At 42.3% G+C, this 16,953-nt stretch overlaps 3 protein-coding genes across 6 annotated transcripts; all 3 read left to right on the top strand.

Moving 5' to 3' along the window:
* Positions 1–1,697: 1,697 nt before the first annotated feature.
* On the top strand, positions 1,698–7,379 carry LOC136456424 (ABC transporter B family member 4-like). 3 transcript variants are annotated; one of them, XM_066456289.1, is made up of 12 exons: positions 1,698–2,019; positions 2,183–2,237; positions 2,686–2,861; positions 3,107–3,328; positions 3,413–3,651; positions 3,836–4,361; positions 4,455–4,728; positions 4,823–5,456; positions 5,538–5,766; positions 5,871–6,137; positions 6,225–6,488; positions 6,679–7,379. In XM_066456289.1, the coding sequence occupies exons 1-12, from the start codon at positions 1,759–1,761 to the stop codon at positions 7,321–7,323; spliced, it is 3,792 nt and encodes a 1,263-aa protein (XP_066312386.1). In that variant the 5' UTR covers positions 1,698–1,758; the 3' UTR covers positions 7,324–7,379. The 3 variants fall into 3 exon arrangements, with proteins under 3 accessions (XP_066312386.1, XP_066312385.1, XP_066312387.1); XM_066456288.1 differs by having other exon boundaries at positions 5,871–6,488; XM_066456290.1 differs by lacking the exons at positions 1,698–2,019; positions 2,183–2,237; positions 2,686–2,861 and having other exon boundaries at positions 3,247–3,328; positions 3,417–3,651.
* A 963-nt stretch (positions 7,380–8,342) lies between these two features.
* On the top strand, positions 8,343–10,885 carry LOC136456425 (uncharacterized). 2 transcript variants are annotated; one of them, XR_010759431.1, is made up of 4 exons: positions 8,343–8,481; positions 8,558–9,390; positions 10,179–10,248; positions 10,636–10,885. XR_010759431.1 is itself a non-coding variant. In XM_066456291.1 (4 exons), the coding sequence occupies exons 1-3, from the start codon at positions 8,993–8,995 to the stop codon at positions 10,220–10,222; spliced, it is 354 nt and encodes a 117-aa protein (XP_066312388.1). In that variant the 3' UTR covers positions 10,223–10,248; positions 10,636–10,885. The 2 variants fall into 2 exon arrangements, 1 of the variants encoding a protein (XP_066312388.1); XM_066456291.1 differs by lacking the exon at positions 8,343–8,481 and having other exon boundaries at positions 8,993–9,229; positions 9,348–9,420.
* Positions 10,886–15,279: 4,394 nt separating this feature from the next.
* Positions 15,280–16,937, top strand: LOC136458773 (putative D-cysteine desulfhydrase 2, mitochondrial). The gene is made up of 3 exons (XM_066458701.1): positions 15,280–15,641; positions 15,732–15,774; positions 16,517–16,937. Exons 1-3 carry the CDS (start codon positions 15,333–15,335, stop codon positions 16,906–16,908), a joined length of 744 nt encoding a protein of 247 aa, XP_066314798.1. The 5' UTR covers positions 15,280–15,332; the 3' UTR covers positions 16,909–16,937.
* Positions 16,938–16,953: the final 16 nt, after the last annotated feature.

Genomic DNA, 16,953 nt, shown 5'->3' with positions numbered 1-16,953 from the left:
CATCTTCATCTGTATCTTACTGGTTAGATCCTTGGACATACAGATCGATTCCAGTTTCAGCCATAGTTCTGCAGCAGTTTTCTCTTTTAGACACTCCTGCAAAATATCATTATGAAGATGCAACTGAATTAGGGCGAGCGCCTTCTGATCCTTGCGGATCTCTTCTGGAGTCCACTCGGCCTTCCTCTTTCCAAAATTATCCAGCGCCTCATCATAGTCATGAGTCTGCGCCAGAATCCCCCGCATCTTGACTTGCCATAGCGAGAACCGCGTGTCGTAGTTCAGCAGCGGAAGATCGAACTTCATCGATGTCGTCATGAACCCTAACAGCAACCAAAGCTCCGGTACCACTTGTTATGAACGACGTATAAGAATATGAAGTAAAGAATCAAGCCACAGAGGAGACACACGATTTAACGTGGAAAACCCCTCCGATGTGAAGGGGAAAAACCACGGGCACCAGCCAGCAACAATCTCACTATCTCAAGAGTTTTGGGTTACACGCCTATGGCGGCTTACAAGAGAATCAAGTCTCCACGAAACCCTAGCAAGGGTGTATATACCGTACCGTACCGCGGGGGACTCCGCCCCCCGCACCCCCCGAACACAGGGGCGAGACCCGATGGGCCGGCTTCAGACTCCGCTACGCTCCGCCCCAAGCCTCCGCTTCGCTCCGCCCTAAGCCTCCGCTTCGCTCCGTCAGAAGCCCGGAGTGAATTTGGAACAACTCCAACAATACGGCTCCTCGTTCAATTCTTTCGAAGGGATCATTTTCCTAGTTCGAGAGTCTCCGCCCTTCTTCCACTCCGTCCTGAAGACTAACTAAGAACAATTGAATTGAGTCATGTTTTCATGTTCTAATCGAACACTTTCCATTTATGATTAAAGGAGCTGTATGACCGGTCTCTGTTTCTTTCCCCGTCGCTATCTATCCGTGATCAATGATCGTTCCGGCCTACCGGGTCGCTCCCTCGCACCAAAACTAATGCGCATATATAGCGCCCCCCACTAGGCCGTGGCTGGGGGGCACCGAACCTGTGCATTATTTGTGAGTCGACTCCACACACAAATTCCAGCACGCACCAGCAAGCTGAGCTTCATGGACGCGACGGGTAGCAGAGCCGGTGGCAGCAGCGGTGATCAGAATGGCAAAGAAAATGACGAGGACAAGAAGCAGGGTGCAGCGCCGGCCAAGAAGGTGTCTTTGTCTAAGCTGATTCTGACTCTGTATATACAACAAACAAAGGAAGTATCATGAGTTCATGACAAAAAGAAAACAAGTTATTACCCGAGCCTTTAATTACTCTTCGGAAGTGAGAACAATAAATAAAGCATATATATGTTCATACAACAAGAGTACCACACGTCAGCTGAAATACCAAATAGTCCGAAACCGCAGAAGAAAGAAGCACGATTCTAGTTTGCAGCTTGCGCCTGTGTTGTGGAACTGATGCTGATGCTTCTCGCAAAACAAACCGCACCTTGCGTTGCATGCCTGTTGCCTGACTGACCTGTATGACCGGTCTCTGTTTTTCCTCCGTCGCTATCTATCCGTGATCGATGATCGTTCCGGGTCGCTTCCGACCTCTAATCACCCGGCGACAAGTCGAGCGCCTGCACCCTCGCACCAAAACTAATGCGCATATATAGCGCCCCCCACTAGGCCGCTGGAGAGCACTTGAACCTGTTCAGTATTTGTGTACTCCACAAGCGCGCGCACAGAGATTTCAGCACGCGCGCACCAGCAAGCTGAGCTTCATGGACGCGACGGCTAGCAGAGCCGGTGATCAGAATGGCAGAGACGGGGAGGAGAAGAAGGATGCGGCCCAGGTGAAGAAGGTGTCGCTGCTCGGTATGTTCAGGTACGCGGACCGCCTGGACGTGCTGCTGATGGTGGTGGGCGCGGTGGCGGCCGTGGGCAACGGCGTGGCGGAGCCCCTCGTGACCCTCCTATTCGGCGCAGTCATCGACTCCTTCGGCGACAGCACCGCGCAGAGCATCCTCCGCAGCGTCAGCAAGGTGAGTGCACCACTGCGGCTCTGTTCTGCACCGGGGAGTCACGCTCACACGTCAGCCTGAACCGCCGAAATCCTATTTTTTTAGAAGACCACTGATGAACACTCGTTGTTATTTTCAAAATACCATTGACGATCAACCAAATCTAACAGTAATTTTTCTTCAGGTTGTTCTGGACTTCGTATATTTGGGCATCGGAGCAGCTGTTGTTTCATTCCTTCGTAAGTGGAGTTTTTACTCTGTTTTCGGATTCACTCAAAGCTTTGTCACTGAAACTACAAATGTGGGGAAATGAATGCTGCATGGAAAGAGTAGTCATATGAACAATAGAACAGTAATAATTATTCATATGAAATACTCCCTCCGTTCCAAATTGCAAAACGTTTTGGCTTTCTAGATACAGTACATGTTTTATCCTATGCACCTAGATACGCAGTGCATCTAGATACATAGTTAAAACAATGTATCTAGAGAAACCAAAACATCTTCTGAACGGAGAGAGTATATAACATTTGTAAATGAAACTGAACTTTACAACATTCAAATATATTAATGCTTATGATATTTTCAGTCTCAAGAGGAATTCGCTGCACGTCCCTTCAACTATGTTTTTTTTAGAATCTGCTTCTACACAGTTGAATTAAAAGGCTCAAATTTCGCTTGTCCCAGAGGTGTCATGTTGGACAATGGCAGGACAAAGGCAGTCAGCCCGAATCCGTTCCTTATACCTTAATGCAGTCCTGAGACAAGACATTGCATTCTTCGATACAGAGTTGACAACAGGCCAAGCAGTTTCTAGGATGTCCAGCGATACCCTTGTGATCCAGGATGCCCTTGGAGAGAAGGTATTACATGACATCTCTGTCCCCATCACATATTGCAAACAAAAATGCCCAGATCTGCAAAAGCATGAGATGCAGCAGGCAATTTTATTATGTATGTTACAATTTTAGCAAAAATGGACGAAGGACATTAGTTTTTGTTGTGTTAGCTAACAGTCTATTTTCATACTCTGCATCAAGTCTCACAAAAAAAAAGTCTCACCTTGTGCTACCAATGATTCATGAATAAATTAACTCATCATTTACAGGCAGGAAAGCTTGTACAACTCTCTTCTGCCTTTTTTGGTGGTTTTGTAATAGCATTCACAAGAGGCTGGCTCCTCACCCTTGTCATGCTAACATCACTACCACTAATTGCTATCGCCGGTGCAGTTTCTGCTCAGTTTCTAACAAAGGTTTCCAGCAAGAAACTGACATCCTACGGAGATGCTGGGGACTTAGTTGAACAGACCATCGGGGCTATACGAACAGTGAGTCCAAATTATTCCAACTACTTCAAAGTATATCAGTTACTTTCCAAGAAATTAAGTTAGTAAGTTGTCTTGTTTTAATAGGTAGTTTCCTTCAACGGAGAGAACAAAGCCATTGCAATGTACAAAAAATTCATAAAGAAAGCATACAGGACTGATATTTTGGAAGGCCTTATCAATGGTTTTGGCATGGGATCTGTCTTCTGCATCTTGTTCTCTAGCTATGGCCTAGCTTTTTGGTACGGTGGAAAGCTAATTGTTGACAAAGGCTACACTGGTGGGAAAATTATCACAGTTTTGTTCGCAGTGTTAACCGGTGCAACGTGAGTGTCTGAAACCCTAACATAACGAACACAAACAACTAGATCTGTACTTAATTCTTCACGCAAATTCTACTTTCATGATATCCTCAAGAATGCACACATACCGAGATACATTTAATTTAAGTTGATCATTGTATATTGTGTAATAAGCCATGAACATTCCACAATTAAATTCTTGCAACAGTTCTTTAGGTAATGCAACACCCTCTGTTTCTGCAATTGCGGAGGGTCAATCTGCAGCATACAGATTGTTTGAAACAATTGAGAGGAAGCCAGTGATAGATTCAGGTGATACCAGTGGTGTGGTTTTAGAAGATATGAAGGGTGATGTTGAACTAAAAGATGTTCACTTTCGCTACCCTGCAAGACCTGATCAATTGATATTAGATGGATTGTCATTGCAAGTAGCCAGTGGGACCACAATGGCCATAGTTGGAGAGAGTGGAAGTGGCAAGTCAACTGTCATCAGCCTAGTTGAACGATTCTACGATCCACAGGCTGGTGAAGTTTTGATAGACGGCATTAATATCAAGAATCTAAGGCTTAGTTGGATAAGAGAAAAGATCGGTCTCGTCAGTCAAGAACCATTGCTCTTCATGACCTCCATTAAAGATAACATAATGTATGGTAAAGAAGACGCAACACTTGAAGAAATCAAGCGAGCAGCTGAACTTGCAAATGCAGCAAATTTCGTTGATAAGTTACCAAATGTATGGGAAACTTTTTTATGAATATTTGCAATAATTTCTTGACACTTTAAGTTATGGTAATAGGCAGCTAACGATGTTTTCATGACATACCAGGGATATGATACATTGGTTGGGCAACGTGGTGCACAGCTTTCTGGAGGACAAAAGCAAAGAATTGCAATTGCAAGAGCCATCCTTAAAGGTCCAAAAATACTATTGCTTGATGAAGCAACAAGTGCACTGGACACGGAATCTGAGCAGATAGTTCAAGAGGCACTGAATAGGATAATGGTGGAAAGAACCACACTCGTTGTCGCTCATCGTCTGAGCACCGTAAGGAATGTTGACTGCATAACTGTCGTTCGACATGGGAAAATAGTTGAACAAGGTTTGATTCTTGTAATTACTATTTTTCCTTTCTGAACGTCTCCTTTCTCAATTTCAGATAATTCATTTGTCTCACAAACATATTATATCTTCAGGTCCTCATGATGCACTGGTGAAGGATCCTAATGGGGCTTACTCCCAGCTTATAAGGTTACAAGAGACTCGTGCCGATGGAAGGAATAAAATAGCAGACTCTGGGGTGTCAGATTCTAGATCAAAAAGCACCAGTTTGTCACTTAGACGGTCAATCAATAAAGATTCTTTTGGTAATAGCAACAGATATTCCTTCAAGAACCCCATAGGATTGTCAGTTGAGTTGCATGAAGATCAGATCACAGGTGAACAGAAAACAGAAGAGCTCTCTGATGTTGTCGTGCTTAAGAAAGCACCAATTGGGCGTCTTTTTAAGCTTAATGTGCCAGAAGTGCCAATTCTTCTGTTAGGCTCTATAGCAGCAACAGTGCATGGAGTTATTTTCCCATTATTCGGTATATTAATGTCTGGTGTTATAAAATCGTTCTATGAACCACCAGATAAGCTCAGAAAGGATACTAGCTTTTGGGCATTGATATCTGTCGTTCTGGGAGTTGCAAATTTGATTTCAATTCCAGCAGAATATTTTTTGTTCGCGGTTGCTGGAGGAAAGCTTATAGAGCGTATTCGTACTTTGTCATTTCAAAGCATTGTGCACCAAGAAGTTGCTTGGTTTGATAATGCCTCTAATTCCAGGTATTTTAACATTTGATTTTTATTCTTATCTTTTCTAAAGCATATATAGTCTACACCAATACTAATGTTTATCAATTGCAGTGGGGCACTTGGTACAAGGCTCTCAGTTGACGCATTAAATGTCCGGCGCTTAGCAGGAGATAACTTGGCCCTTATAGTGCAGTCTATAGCTTCATTAACAACTGGATTTGTCATAGCTTTTGCGGCAGACTGGAGGCTTGCACTGATCATCACATGTGTGATTCCTTTGGTGGGTGCACAGGGTTATGCTCAAGTGAAGTTCTTGAAGGGGTTTAGTGAAGATGCTAAGGTGATGAATGACAACTGTAGAAATAATTTTCTGTTTTTATCGAGTATTATATTTCCTAATGATACTTGAGTTGCTTATCATGACAATGTGATCTTATTATGCAGGAGATGTATGAAGATGCAAGTCAAGTTGCAACAGATGCTGTCGGTAGTATCAGAACTGTAGCATCTTTCTGTGCCGAGAAAAGAGTAGTCACAACATACAATGAGAAATGTGAAGCTCTTAGGAAACAGGGAATTCGAAGTGGAATTGTTGGAGGACTTGGCTATGGCTTCTCGTTCTTAATTTTGTATTTCACGTATGGCCTTTGTTTCTATGTTGGTGCACAGTTTGTACGTCAAGGAAAAACTACATTCCCAGATGTTTTTAGGGTAAAAATTCTACTAATTTCAAGTCACCATTTGGTGCAAAAAAATATTGTTATTATCAATTATTCACACACTGATGATGTTTTCCAGGTTTTCTTTGCCTTGGTTTTGGCAGCTGTTGGGGTTTCACAGGCGAGTGCACTGGCCTCAGATGCAACCAAGGCAAGGGATTCAGCTATTTCCATTTTCAGTATTCTGGATAGGAAGTCAAAAATTGACTCAAGCAGTGACGATGGGATGACACTGGAGAATGTCACTGGCAACATCAATTTCAACAATGTCAGTTTCAAATACCCTTCACGCCCTGATGTCCAGATATTCAGTGACTTTACCTTGCAGATTTCTTCCGGAAAGGTATAGTTGAACTTGCAACCACTCATAGTCCCCTGTTCATTTCCTTGAAGTAGTATTGCCCCAAATAATTGGATGCAATCTATCTAGTTCTAGTGACGTAATATATGCAACATTCAGGTTCTTTATTTCACACCTAACGTTACCCCAGCACTGGAACAGTTGTAATGCAATATTTTCCTTCCTTTTGCAGACAGTGGCACTTGTTGGAGAGAGTGGTAGTGGCAAGTCCACAATAATTGCTTTACTGGAGCGTTTCTATGACCCTGATTCTGGTAGAATCTCACTAGATGGTGTTGAAACTAAGAGTTTAAAAGTAAGCTGGCTAAGGGATCAAATGGGGCTAGTAGGCCAGGAGCCACTGCTTTTCAACGACACAATTCGTGCCAACATAACATATGGGAAACATGGTGATGTAACAGAGGAAGAGGTCATGGCTGTAGCCAAGGCAGCCAAGGCCCATGAGTTCATATCAAGCCTGCCTGAAGGATATGACACAGTGGTAGGCGAGAAAGGAATTCAGCTGTCTGGTGGGCAGAAACAACGGGTAGCTATTGCAAGGGCCATAATCAAGGATCCTAAGATACTACTCCTTGATGAGGCAACCAGTGCCCTTGATGCTGAATCAGAGCGCATTGTTCAAGACGCATTGGACAGAGTCATGGTCAGCCGCACCACCATTGTGGTAGCACACCGCCTTTCCACGATCAAAGGGGCTGACATGATTGCAGTCCTCAAGGAAGGCAAGGTTGTACAGAAGGGGAGGCATGAAGCACTAATGCGCATCAAGGGTGGAGCCTATGCTTCACTAGTAGAGCTCCGCTCGAAATCTGAATAGAATGATGTATCTTTATATCGTTTGTGCATTTATACAAGTACACGATTTGGTCAGAATTCAATTGTTGAAATTTTAGAAGTCGAAACGAAAATTATGTTGCTAAGTGAATAATAAACCATAAAATTATGTTGCTAAGTCGAAACGAAAATTTTACCCTGTTCGCTGGTCTGAAACTGGCTGAAAAACACTGTTCCGGCTGAATTGTTGTGAGAGAAAAATACTGTTCCGGCTAAAAAAAGAAGCCGAATAAGTCATTTTTAAGACAAGTGAACGGGGTAAAAACGAGCCTCAACAGTATATATTCTCTCCTGAACTCAAATGTAAAACCTCATTGCTACAGTGAGGACTGGATGCACATGATTAAAAAGCACACCAGATCCGGGCAATATACTACTCCATATAGCTCCTGGAATCCGCGTTACGAGAGCGCTCTTGTTACTGTTCACGAATCCTGTGTAGCCACGTGGGGTCGTGCGTGTGTGAGCGTCGATTTCGCGCGACGAGACTGCTCGGCGGTGAGACCATCCGCGTGGCCACTGCGAGTGGCGTTTTGACGTCCGGCAGTTTTTACCGTCTACCGGCAGTTGCCTTCACTGGCTTATCCAGTTCTGTGTACGCCGCTCCATACATATCCTGTCGCCCGCCCACGCGGTTGGTTTACGCACGCTGGGACTGGGACAGTGGGACCACCAGTCCGCCATAAACAAATCGACCAGCTCATACTTCTCCACGTCCTCATCTCTCCCTCGCTCCCTCCGTCACCTCTTCCTCGCTCCCTCCGTCGCCTTGCCCTGGATCCGCGCCAACGCCGCCCGCCTCCACCGCTCTAACCCGCTGGTGCGGGAGCGTGGCCCCTTCCTTCCTAATGCAACCGCAGGCCCTACCGGTGCTTGTGCGCGCGGATGCTGCGGCTGTCCTTGACGGGGGCTGCGCGCGCGGATCGAGTATGGAGACGCGGCCATGGCGTCCTCTCCCCCGGCGGCAGCACCGGCGGATGCGGTGGCCGGCTTTGCTGGCGGCTGCGTGCACGGATCGAGTATGGAGACGCGTCCATGGCGTCCTCTCCCCCGGCGGCTGCGTGCACAAAATGGAGACACAGCCACAGTTCTGAGCTGAGGCGCTGACCGCCTTCCCCTTCATCAGAGTCATTACGATCTGGTGCGTTCATCCACGAAATCTTTCCTCCTTTCCCCGATTCATTTTCTTATTCCATTATTTGTTTGTATGGCTACAGGATGAAGCGTCCAGTACTTGCCTGCAACCTGTTCGATTGAATGTACACGAGCAGTATGCCACTGGAACACCAGGTCAAGTCATCGTGTGGTATGCTTTGTTCCATCCAGTCTAGGTGGATTCAAGTGCTTAGTCAGAAATAAATATGATCTTAGCTATCACCAAGGGACAAAGGAAAGTGACATTTCAGGTTGTTCTTTTTAAATATCATGCTATTTTGTTGGGGCTCCCCTATAAAGATTCATGTCTTTGCGACGTTGGTCTACTCTGAGGCATAGAGATTAGGTAGTAAAGGTGAATTAACAAGTTTAACTGTCTTAGACCGTTGCTGCTGCCAACTTTTTATGCAGGTATCGCTTGACACAATTTCCGATGTAGGTTGTCTTCCTTCATCTTACTTATTTGTACTTTCAGATTCCAACAAAGCCATCTGACCATGGAGGTAAAAATGGAACTCTCCATCGTGCGGGCGATGGCGGAGGGAACACCCTGCCTCTATATCAATCAAGAGTTCCAGCAAGGAGAGGCTCCTGTCGTTATACCACCAGCCCCAAATGCTTTTGCGCTTTCTCAAAATAACAAAGAAGCTTCCTTTATGGATTATTCTTTCTCGACATATCTGATGTGGCATCTAAATGCATCATCAATTGCAAGCTATTTCAATTCTGCTCAGGTGTGTTGCCTTCCATTAACATGGTTTTACATCCTGTGTTTGGTCTTTGATTTTTCAGGCTACCAAACTAATTTGGTAACAGCTGCTGCTAATCTGTACAATATGCTCCACTGAATAGATTCAGAAGCTTATTGACAACCTCAACAAGACATTCTGCAACGGTGACAACCTCAACAAGACATTCTGCAACGGTGAGGACTATTAGTGTCTAAATGGGTGTAATATCCATGCTCCCTACTTGTGTTGTTACATTTTCAGACCACGGTGAAATACTGCATAGATATTCCTGCCATACCAATTTCAGTTAGGTGCTGTCCACCTAGCGCGCTCATCAGAAGCGTGTCGTTTGTACGATTAAACTCTTCTTCTTAATTACAATGATATGCAAATCTTTTGCGTATTCGAGAGAAAAAAAAGTTAGATGCTGTAGCTTTGCCTAGGTTCACATCTTAAGAAGGAACCCCTGTTTACTAAAATCTTAATAGGGAACGATGTAGGCTTACTGAAAATTCTCACTACAAAGATTCGTTGTTCCTTTCTTTGGTCTTTGGGGATATAACCTTACTCAGATCTTATTGCTTTCGATAGGAGCTTTCTTTTGTAGTATCGAATATGCTGAACCAATTTATCTGTGAAAATTTACAGATGCTACAAAACACTGTAAACAAGATTAGGACACCTATCCATCTTTGCAGGTCCATATCCCAAAGTAAATATGTCAACATATGCACACAATATGTTAAAGTTTAAGAGTTATTCTATGTTTGCAGTTACTGGGTGGTACATATTAGCCAGGTCTAAAATAAACTTTCCTTTTGGTAACTCTATAGTCTATTATTTCAGAGTTGTATGTGCCCAGCCTTAAATAGCAATACAGGTTCAGATTTCTAAAGTTATACTCCCTCCAATTCAGAGTTAATGTTTACTCTACTTTCTTTGTAGGTTGTAGGTTCATCACCAAGTGAAGGTTCACATAGGACCTACATTGGCTGACCATTATTGGAAAAATGCTTCGCATGGTACTCCTTCCCACTTTTTGGAGTTCAGTTCCTTCGCAGCCACAATATGGAAACCACCCATTCTAATTGGAGTGTGCATATTTGCCTTTGCTTCCTTTGGTCAACCAAAAGGAAACAACTGTCAGTCAAAAAACCTTCCCATTCTCAGTTGCCTCGATTTTTCTGTATCATAAGAATTTAAGTGAAGGCATTCATGCTTTGTTAGTATTATTGTCCTTATTTTGCTTGCCTTTGCTTTTGTAAGTTCCCCCTTTTCAGGTTTATATGATCAATATGATTTTATTGCTTTTGCAGCGTGTAACATCAACAGCATGTCTAATTCAGTAACCATATGCCTGTTATTTCCCTGTAATGTATTCACCTTTTTTTTCTTTTCAAATTTCCCAGCAAGTCAACTAGGAGTCGGTGCCTACTTACCGTCTTACAGGACAATGGACAGAGAGGAGATGACTACTAATGGACATGGATATATAAATACAGAATATATTACTAAGGACGTCCTATGTTTTTTTCAAGATGATCCTTTGTAGTTGTTATTTTCATGAACCGATTTAACATGTATGTTTAGATGTCTCAACAGGACATGTATTGTTTACATACGAATACATGGTTTCTTAATTCTACAGTGGATTTCCATTTTTTTGGGGTCCACTGCACATGAAACAATATTGGAAACAAAATGTTTATGGTTTTTGGTCAAACATGCATGCATGACTGAACTACCGTTTTTTAAACAATTTATCAAAGAAAGTGTTTATTTTTCATTGGATTCAACTTCATATTTACTCTTCTATGTTAATCTACTACTAAATTCTATGATGATGTTTAGTTTCGGCCTGGACTGGCAGGCGCAGCGGAGCGCGCCATTCGTCCTAGTGATTTACTAAACCAGAAGATCAGGATAGCACTAACCGGATGCAGGCATATATAGCTGCTATATTCGCCTACAGATCCTCCGCGCGGTCGTGCTGCCGCCGCCCCTCCGCTGTCGGCGGAGCTCGCATGCAGCACCGCCGGTCATCAACAAGGCAGAATTTTTTACAAGGCGAGAGGACCGCCTAGGCGACCTAGGTCCTGGGGTGGTCGTAATTCGTATGCTTTCCAAGTGCAGCACTTCCGGCGGAGTCTCACGTCACGTGTGACCTGTGTGGCCAGGCTTTTCCATCTTGCAATTACACACTACAGTAGCTTGCTAGGCTAGTGCTCTAGTGCATGCAAGGAACGTCAACTGCGTACTCTGCTCCTGTCCATCCGTCCGTCCAGACAGAGAGAACATATAAGTCAAAGAAAGGCTCCGCCAACCCGTCCCCCGTTCTTGGATTTCTCCTTGTTGTAGTCAAAGGTTGACAAGTACTACCAGTCAGGGGTCAGGGCAGCTTCTTGGAGATGAAGCAGGCACAGTGAAAACCAATCACCAACAGTCCAAATCCAAATGGTTCGTGATGTCGTGTGCTGTCGTTGACGCACCATGTCTCCTAGTAGCCACAGCCCACAGGCTGCAGCATCTATGCTCACTGTTTGCTAGGTTTTCGCCTATAGATCCGGTGATGCGAATCCAAAGAACTCAAGTATTCGATTGACAAATCACTGTCTCCGTCCCTTTTTATCTGTCGATCTCACTTTTCAAGAAGTCGAGTGTACTCAACTTTGACTAAATGTATGCAAGAAAGTATTAATATTTTTTCTACATAATCGGTACCATTAGATAGACCATTGAATCTATTTTTATAACAAACTTATTTGGAGATATAAAGGTTGCTAATATTTTCTATAAATTTAGTCAAACTTAAATTTATTGGCGTCTTCCTCGTTTGGTATAGTGGCGCCATCGTATCTCGCGTCCTTTGCTGATCTGATAGTCCTAAGAGGTAAGAGCATCTTTAAGAGACTCCCCATATCATTCCTAATGCTAGGAATAGAGATTTTGGTGAAAAAGTACAGATTTGCTCACTCTATTCTAAATTATAGTTTACTTTAGTTTTATTTATCTTAAATCAAATTTGCCAAATTTTAACAAGGTTTATAGGAAAAATATATCAATATTTATAGTATCATATTAGTTTAATTAAATTTTCCATAAAATATATCTTGACGATGTATTTATTTAACTTATCTGTAAGTATATATATATATATAACTACTACCCTGTAGCTGGCTACAAAATAACTTATTCTGTAGCCACTTTGAGTTACGATAATTACTATGTTAATTTACGAGATTATAGTAACTCCTTAATTAGTGGTTTACTATAACGTTATGGTAAATATCCCCATGTGTTATAGTAACCCAACTATCGTAAATATGTATTGACATTATCGTAAATTAGTATATAAAATTATCGTAAATGGAGGTGGCTATAGAATAATTTATTTTATAGCTGGCTACTGAATATACTATCCATATATATACCATAACGTTATTTTGTATATATATATATATATATATATATATATATATATATATAGAACTACTACTCTGTAGCGGGCTACAAAATAACTTATTCTGTAGCCACTTTGAGTTACGATAATTACTATATTAATTTATGAGATTATAGTAACTCCTTACTAAGTGGTTTACTATAACGTTATGATAAATATCCTCGTGTGTTATAGTAACCCAACTATAGTAAATATATATTGACATTATGGTAAATTAGTATATAAAATTATGGTAAATAGAGGTGGCTACAGAATAACTTATTCTGTAGCTGGCTACTGAATAGCCTCTCCCTATATATATATATATATATATATATATATATATGTTTCACTTTTCTCTACGTCTCCAAAAAAACTTTTAAGTTGGGTAATATGCAGAGAGAATAATTATGGCGGCCGCACGTGTTGCCATGCCTAAGACAAAAACAAGGTGTGAGGACCCGTCCAAATTAATTAGCCTATGCTAAGAGTCCGTTTGATACAAAAGCTAATTGTTATTAGTTAGCTAAAACTAGTCCTAGCTTATGTTAATAGGTGGACTAATTTTTTAACCAAGTATTAAACTAGTTGTTATTAGCTAACTCTAGCTAAATCGAGCTAATTTTTAGTCCTAACTAGTAACTAGCCCTAGTGATCCAAATAGACCTTAAGTGCTGACCTCTCAACCAACCACCTTAAGCTAATTAACTCTGCAATATGTAGAGATACAATCTCTGCATTCCACTAGAATGATTAAGAGGAATGAATGATTAAGAGGAGTGAAGGTTGCACTATATACACAAGTGATCACCATAGCTCCAGATATGGGACCGAAGGTTGCCGTAAATACACAAGATGAGATAGATACGAATAAGTTTCATTTCACAAGTAGATAAATAAAATTCAGGTAAGATAAAATAGAGTGAACTAGTCTTTCTTTTCTAAGCATCCCATAGGTTCCCAAAAAATCACTCCCTCTTGTCTTTTTTTAAGGCCAAATTACAGACGCAGACACTCACATACACGAGCGCACACTCATCTCTATGAATGTAGGCACGCACACCTTACCTCTGTGCGTCTTCGAAGAACTAGGTTGGATCGGCAAATCTCGAGATTCACGAAGTCTCCAACCACACCATAGCATATACTCAAGTGGCCGCAGTCCAGCAACCTGCACACAATAACTTATTAGCAGCATTGTGAGTATGGGAGTACTCGAGAGGCTTAAACCTATTATCTTCACCGTGAGTATGTATGGGAGTACTCGCATGGGTTATCCGTACCTATTACATAATATATGATGGATTCAGAGGGGCCGGACATTAGGTAAACATGCTTTTTATATCTTGATATCATCCTTAAAGGTATTGAATAACAAATGACAATATGGCATATCAACCTTCATGGAGAGACGCGTAGTCCAAATGGCGTCAAGGTGTGCGGTACAGTGATTAGATTAAGGCCATGTTAGCTTCTTTTATAATTCGTCTTTTTCAGCTTGTTTTTTCAGCCGGAACAGTATTTTCTCTCACAACAAATCAGCCGAAACAGTGTTTCGATTTGTTTTTTCAGCGAAACAAACGGAGCCTAAGTGATTCCTGACACTTGCCTCCGTTGGTAGTGTCAGTGTGACGTGCCCAATGCCATGACTGGAAGAGACTTGGTGACTTAGAGCATACCTCAGTGGAGATACAACATGAACAAGGAGTTACATTTTTGGCAACCACTATCATGAAAACAAAGTCCGATTGTTTCAAAAAAAAAAGTCCGATTGTTTCTTGCCCTCTCTTTTATTCTTGCACTACTTTCTAGTCATATAAGCTTAGTGTTGTCCTCTTGTCTGCTTGAAAGAAACTTGCGTGACAATTAGGATTTCTTTTATGCTAGAGCGTGCTTAGCTATAAAGTTTAATTTCACCAACCTTATTTAGCGTGCTCTTTTGCTAAGGACCATCCTCACAGAAACCAAAAAGGATATTTTCTCGTTATTGTTTCAGGCCTGCCTCGAGCGTATTTGGACAATGATTATGTGAGAGCTAACCTTCTTGAGGCGTAGGTGTGTACAGTTGTACCTCCTCCGTCCTGAATAAATTAATTTTTAAAACTATTAAGTTATTTTTTAAATTTAACCAAGTTTATAGAAAAATATAACAATATTCACGACACCAAATAAACAAATTATGAGATATTTCATAGTGTATCTAATGATATTAATTTGGTGCCATAAATCTTAGTGCTATTTTCTATAAATTTAGTCAAACTTAAAAATATTTGACTTACAATTTTAGGAATTGATTTATTGAACGAAGAGGATAGATGGTATATATAGCATACCTCCTACATCCTAAATAAATACATCTTACATATTCAGGACTCAACTAATATCAAATTTGATACTTACGTTTAGAGTAATGAATTTAGTACGGTAAATCTAGCCTACTCTCTGTCCCAAAATAAATCTATATCTTATATTCTCAGAAGAAAACTAATATCAAATTTGATAATTTAATTAAATTTAAATTAGTTACTTTTTAAAATACGAAATGTGCAATTATTTTGGAAGGAATGGAGGAAGTACTATGGCTGTGTCAGGTGTGTGGTCTGTCGTGTTGTGTTGTTGTACCTTCAGATACTACTACGCTCCTGACGCCGCTGCCTCCCTCACCCTATGCGGCCGACGCCGGCGCTCGCCGCCGGCCGACGCACGGTAGCAAGCTTCCTATCCTCCACGGAATGGATGCTTCCGTCTCCGGCCACCCGAGTCCACACCATCTCCGTCCTTCCCTCTCGTCCCGAGTTCACCTTCTCCAACCTCACGCCGCCGCTCAGGAATGGCGGCGGCAACGGGGGAGAGACTGGCAATCCTAGGTTCCAGATAGTACGGGACGACCTCCTCCACCCGCTCGCCAACGGCAACAAGGCGCGCAAGCTCGACGCCCTCCTGCCCGTCCTCCGCCACTGCGGCGCTACTGACATCGTCCGTCCATCTCGTCAGCCCTTTTCCTCATTATGCATCTAGTTTTGTGATACGTTGGTAATTCTCACTGTCCCAAACTCCCAATTGCAGGTTACATGTGGGGGTTGCCAGAGCGCCCATGCCGCAGCCGTCGGTGAGTCCCATGCTTCTGTAAATTTACTCGTTGAATTCCAGTGTATCCCTGCAAATTTGTTTGCTTGAATCGCTCCTACCATTTAATATAGATTAGGTGATTTCCCCGCGCGCATTGCTGTGGGAATTAAAAAGCAGTTCAAATGATTTCTCTATGAAAGAAGAGGCTAAAACCAAGCTAATCTGTGTGGTGTATGAATGAATAAAAAGTGTATATGCCTGCACGGTGGCTGTAAGAGATGATGTTGGTTCATGAGGATTGAGCTTTAGTTAATGATTGCTACTGGACATGGTTAAATGAGGTGGAATATAAAGAAATATATGAGACGAATGGTGGCTAATTTGGGTGATGTGGCTTCATGAGGATTGAGCTTTATAGCAATTAATGATTGCTAGTGGCCTCCATCTAAAAAAAGGGGGCGTACCCAGTGCAGAGAGCTCCCGCTCTGTGCGCGGTCTAGGGAAGGGTGTCAGTGGTAAGCCTTACCCTCGCCTGTGCAATGCGAGGAGACTGCGACTCGAACCCGGGACCTTCCGGTCACAGGCGGTAAGACTCTACCGCTTGCACCAGGCCCGCCTTTCGCTAGTGGCCTCCATCTGTTATAGATATAGATATAGATATAGATATGTGTAATGTACACGTGTTTAAGTCCAAATTTTGTTTCCGGATGAGCTTTTTCATGTAAATGGCACTCCATGTTTTTTAGTTTTTCCTAACAATCTATTTTCTCTCTATGTATCAGCGGTTCATTGTGCCGAATGGGGAATCAGGCCACATATACTGCTGAGAGGCGAGCAACTGGATGTTCCCACAGGGTATAATCTGATCTCATTGATGTTTGGCAATGTGACATATGCCTCTCGGTCTTTGTATGCCCAAAGAGATGAGATGCTTTATGAGCATGCCATAAAGGTTGCAGGATCTAGTGGCACAGTGATGTGGGCAGATGAAGTTATAGGAAAGGATTTGGGTGTAGACACCATTGATGGAAATGGTTCAAGAAGAGTAATGATTGTTAAGGAAGGGGCAGGTAGTGTTCAAGCACTGCTTGGTAAGAAGGGATTCTTTTTGGCTAGTTTCCATTTTTCATTCATGATTACACATGATGTTTCTACTGCCAATAAAATAAAATAAATTGATAGGCTCATATTCTAGTCCATACATCTTTGACTGGTTTCA

This window comes from Miscanthus floridulus, chromosome 6 (assembly GCF_019320115.1).
Source record: "Miscanthus floridulus cultivar M001 chromosome 6, ASM1932011v1, whole genome shotgun sequence".
Classification (NCBI taxonomy): Eukaryota; Viridiplantae; Streptophyta; class Magnoliopsida; order Poales; family Poaceae; genus Miscanthus; species Miscanthus floridulus.
Note: the sequence above shows the minus strand (reverse complement) of the source record. Positions and strands in the feature narration are given on the sequence as shown.

Excerpts from the sequence above, each read along its gene's own strand:
- LOC136456424 (XM_066456288.1), top strand. The coding sequence starts at position 1,759 with ATGGACGCGACGGCTAGCAGAGCCGGTGATCAGAATGGCAGAGACGGG. Across the intron at positions 2,238-2,685 it reads AGCTGTTGTTTCATTCCTTC|AGGTGTCATGTTGGACAATG; the intron begins GTAAGTGGAGTT and ends CGCTTGTCCCAG. Across the intron at positions 3,329-3,412 it reads CCATCGGGGCTATACGAACA|GTAGTTTCCTTCAACGGAGA; the intron begins GTGAGTCCAAAT and ends TTGTTTTAATAG.
- LOC136456425 (XM_066456291.1), top strand. The coding sequence starts at position 8,993 with ATGGAGGTAAAAATGGAACTCTCCATCGTGCGGGCGATGGCGGAGGGA. Across the intron at positions 9,230-9,347 it reads GCTATTTCAATTCTGCTCAG|ATTCAGAAGCTTATTGACAA; the intron begins GTGTGTTGCCTT and ends TCCACTGAATAG. Across the intron at positions 9,421-10,178 it reads CAACAAGACATTCTGCAACG|GTTCATCACCAAGTGAAGGT; the intron begins GTGAGGACTATT and ends TGTAGGTTGTAG.
- LOC136458773 (XM_066458701.1), top strand. The coding sequence starts at position 15,333 with ATGCGGCCGACGCCGGCGCTCGCCGCCGGCCGACGCACGGTAGCAAGC. Across the intron at positions 15,642-15,731 it reads ACTGCGGCGCTACTGACATC|GTTACATGTGGGGGTTGCCA; the intron begins GTCCGTCCATCT and ends TCCCAATTGCAG. Across the intron at positions 15,775-16,516 it reads CGCCCATGCCGCAGCCGTCG|CGGTTCATTGTGCCGAATGG; the intron begins GTGAGTCCCATG and ends TCTATGTATCAG.